Source organism: Cyprinodon variegatus, unplaced genomic scaffold (assembly GCF_000732505.1).
Source record: "Cyprinodon variegatus isolate N-32 unplaced genomic scaffold, C_variegatus-1.0 Scaffold107, whole genome shotgun sequence".
NCBI classification, from domain to species: domain Eukaryota; kingdom Metazoa; phylum Chordata; class Actinopteri; order Cyprinodontiformes; family Cyprinodontidae; genus Cyprinodon; species Cyprinodon variegatus.
Genome location: NW_015150560.1, coordinates 183,475 through 187,337, shown reverse-complemented (window position 1 = coordinate 187,337; position 3,863 = coordinate 183,475). Strand labels below are relative to the sequence as shown.

The window sequence follows — 3,863 nt, the reverse complement described above, 5'->3', positions numbered from 1 at the left end:
GGGATCAGATGAGCCAATGATTTCAAGTGCTGATGGTGACGGGCCACCTCTGGGGTTGGGATTTCGTCTCTGTTGTTAGGAATGTCATTACATTCTATAAGACTTGGCAATAGGATCCGGACATTTCCATCTAAAGATTCTATTTCATATCCACTAGCTCTTCTTCCAGCTGCTTCCCTAACTCCAGCACATGTTCTCAGTGTATAGGGAGCACTTGGACTTCGGTCATTGAACACATCAAAAAACTGAGATCGCACAAGTGACCTGTTGCTCTGTTCATCCAGAATCGCATACAGTTTCACAGCCTTGTCTCTGCAGCCAGCTGGATACACTTTTACAAGGCATATTTTTGAGCAGGATCGATTTGTCTGTTCTCCGCCACAGATTTCTGTACACTTCGAATTTACTTGAGGCTGACTTGTGGTTATTTCATCCTCCCCGCCATGCTGTGGTTGGGGGTCAACATAACTTCTGGGATCTGGATGAAGTGCTGTGTGATGCTCCTCGCTTTTGCACTCTGCACAGAGCAGTTTGACTCTGCAATTCCTTGCAATATGTGTGGATGACAAACAACACCTAAAACAAATGTTGTTCTCCCTTAGCAGTGCCATACGGTCGTTAATGGATTTCTCCTTAAATGCGCGACATTTATAAAGAGGGTGAGGTTTTCTGTGTATGGGGCACATTTTGTCACATTCATTAGGTTTTAATGTTGTGTCAGCATCTCTGTAACCTTGAGGAGAGATTTCAGTCTTGTGAACATAGACCTCCTTAAACTTGTTTGATTTTGGAGGTGCTCTATTTATCTGAGCTGTGTCTGTGTGAGAAACGAAGTTGAAACTTGGATCACTGGCAATCCTTGCTTCCTGACACACAAAGTCCACGAAGTAAGAGAAGGGAGGATATTGAACACATTTTTGTTGTTTGTAGGATGCTCCAACCGTCGCCCATCTCTCCTGTAGACGATAAGGTAGCTTTAGCACTATTGGGTTCACGCCCCTGGCTGTGTCAAGGAAAGACAGTCCAGGTAAATCTCCCTTAGATTTAGCTGACAGGAGCTCCATTAAAAGATCACCTAACTTTGTCAACTTGGAGTAATCTCTGTTAGTTATTTTTGGGAAGTCTTCAATGTGTTTGAACAGAGCATCTTCAATAGCTTCTGCTGATCCATACTTTTCATCAAGTCTCTTCCATATCATATTTAGCCCTGCTTGTGGATGGTTTATATGTATTGCTCTAATCTGTTCCACATGCTGTACTGATTCTCTCCCAAGCCACTTCAACAGGAGATCCATTTCTTCGCTTGGTGACAGGTCCAAAGCCAATGTTGCTGACTTAAAAGAGCGTTTCCAGGCTCTGTAGTTCTGTGGTTTGTCATTAAATTGCAACAAACCTGTTGCCACAAGCTCACGACGAGCTAAATATCGAACAAAGTCATTCATGTTTGAGCTTCTGTTATTTGTATATGCAGGATGTGGATAAAAAGGATTAATGTTTGGAGCTCTGTAATATTGGGTATTAAGACCACTATCATGCCCCAACATAACATCTCCAGGTCCGTCACTTTTACTGACTGACGGGTTCCGTGGAGCAACCTGCGGACATTGAAATGCAGTTGGAAGAAAGGATGTTGCATCTGCCTTAAGCTGGGAAGATGAGATATTGAAGTCAGGCTTTGACTCTGCGGCTGGATCACTACCAGCACATGACTGTCTGTGAGTCTCCTGAATCTGATTTTGGTTGAGAACATATTGCTCAGTACGCGCTGGGGTGTCCAATGGAGCAAAATCCATGCTTAATTTGGAGCTCTGTTTGTCAGAATTCAAATCAACAGCAGCTTCAAGGGCTTCTGCCTCAGCAATAGCTGCAGCTGTCTCTTTCTCATAATTAAGTTTTGTTATAGATGCCTCCAATTTAGCTTTCTCTAGCTTCAGAGCCACCTCCTTTTCAACAAAGACGAGGCGTGCCTTTGCGGCTTCAGCTTTTGCTCTGGCCTTTGCTGCAGCCGACCCAGTAGATGAGGCTGACGATTGTACTGAAGAGCATGAGGCATGTGAGCGTGTCTTCAAAGACGATGTCCCCTCTGCCATTTATACTGATTGTATGTTGAAATGTTGATGTACAAGGAACATTTTTGTTTTTGACTCCAAATCTGGGTTCCAGAATAGAAGAATTTATGGTCTTGCAGCCAGAAATCAATCTCTTATGATTATCTGACATTTTTCTGAAATTCAGAATGATGGATGTCACACTGTTACAGCTGATACGACCTACCTCTACTGATCAGCCAATAGCAGGTGCAGGTGCTGCTGGAGATGGTTCATGAAAGATCCAATAGAGAAAATTAATGCTTTATCTCTTTACGAATTTTGTATGATGTAAAGGAAATAATAACAATAAACAAATAGCACAATACATGTACCGAGAGGTTTATTTATGTAAAATGTAAGAAAGGGAATATTTAAAATCACTTATTCAGAAGAGATGAACAAGTCCCTGGCCAGAAACAGCCTAATTTCAATGTAGGCATCAGAGCTGAAGCACATGAAACGTAATGTCAAAGTGAAAGCATAACAAATGTAGGCTGCACCTACTGCTTGATTCATGTTCTTTATGATGCTTGGGATTGAGATCCCTATTGATAAGTCTGATTGAAAGAATGCCTAAACTCGTCCATCCCTTTCCTAATTTTTTCTGCATTCTCGGTTGTAAATTGATCTCCAGGGGTTTTAGAAAACTAAGCCTTTATGTCAACTGCTCTTCTGCTGCAACCTTGACATATGGTGGCAGGGGAGCTCAAACTCTTAACAAATTACTTACTGAATATTTCTAGCGGCTTGTGTTTATGTTGTTACAGGGTCCACCTACAGCTCTACAAGACGGAGAAGATGGGCTGGGGAGTGAGGGCACTGCAAGATATCCCTCAAGGAAAATTCATTTGCGAGTGAGAATTTGCTGAAAAATCTAGACTGTATTCTTCTAATCCTCATATTACTGTTAAGCCGGACACTAAGCATTTTTTCTTCTTAATTCAGGTACATTGGGGAGATCATCAGTAACACTGAGGCTGACAAAAGAGAGAATGACTCTTTCCTTTTCACTTTGGACAATAAGGTAATTAATATTATACATGTTTATAGTTATACGAAAAACTAGAGAATTTTGGTAGGTTCTACACCATTCAGTACATCCAAAATCTCCACTACTTGAAACGGAGGTAATCATTTGTTGTGGAAAATAACTTTTTTTTTGAAAGAGCATAATTCTTTACACCCCCCCCCCCCCAGAACATAGGTATTTGTCTAATAACCCATAGTCTCCTCCCAGTCCTGTTATTCTATAAAAAACATAGAAGACAGAAGGCTGCTCATTGTACTTTATCTCTTGAACAATGTACAATGTATAACAGGATCATGATGCTTGGAAAGAGATTTTAAAGATACTCTCTGTGTTTACACCTTAAAGCTTTCTCTCTCTGGTTCTTTATCATTAAGATATCACTTGTGACACTCTCTTCAAATAACACTTCATAACTTAAATGTTTTAAATAACCATGAGACATCACAACAGATTTTGATAGAAATTGTAATCTTTCTTAGATCACAGAAGTTACTGAGACTTACAGAAGGCAGCTGCAGGTTCATTTCTTAGGAAGTGGCCCTGATAAACAGTTGAAGAGGCATTTTATACATCTTCAGTATGCCACATCATCACATTTTACATCATACACATTAGCAGATGAGTAGACATCCATGGCTCCAGCCTTATCCAAATATTACACTTTGTTCTTAGCTGACATCTTTGAACCAAAGGGTCTTGGGGCTACCTACCTCTACTGATCAGCCAATAGCAGGTGCAGGTGC

At 40.9% G+C, this 3,863-nt stretch overlaps 2 protein-coding genes across 3 annotated transcripts in view; one reads left to right on the top strand and one right to left on the bottom strand.

The window, feature by feature from the left end:
* Window positions 1–2,103, bottom strand: part of LOC107084717 — a 3,347-nt gene extending 1,244 nt beyond the window's left edge. The window contains exon 1 of one of the 2 annotated variants that reach the window (XM_015374675.1): window positions 1–2,103. This exon is cut by the window's left edge and continues 1 nt beyond it. In XM_015374675.1, coding sequence (XP_015230161.1) covers window positions 1–2,090 — 2,090 coding nt within the window. In that variant the 5' untranslated portion in view covers window positions 2,091–2,103. The other variant, XM_015374676.1, reaches the window with a different exon arrangement.
* Window positions 1–3,863, top strand: part of LOC107084719 (histone-lysine N-methyltransferase EHMT2-like) — a 50,217-nt gene that overhangs the window by 10,618 nt on the left and 35,736 nt on the right. Inside the window, exons 4-5 of the mRNA XM_015374678.1 lie at window positions 2,858–2,944; window positions 3,036–3,114. Coding sequence (XP_015230164.1) covers window positions 2,858–2,944; window positions 3,036–3,114 — 166 coding nt within the window. The remainder of the gene's footprint in view (window positions 1–2,857; window positions 2,945–3,035; window positions 3,115–3,863) is intronic.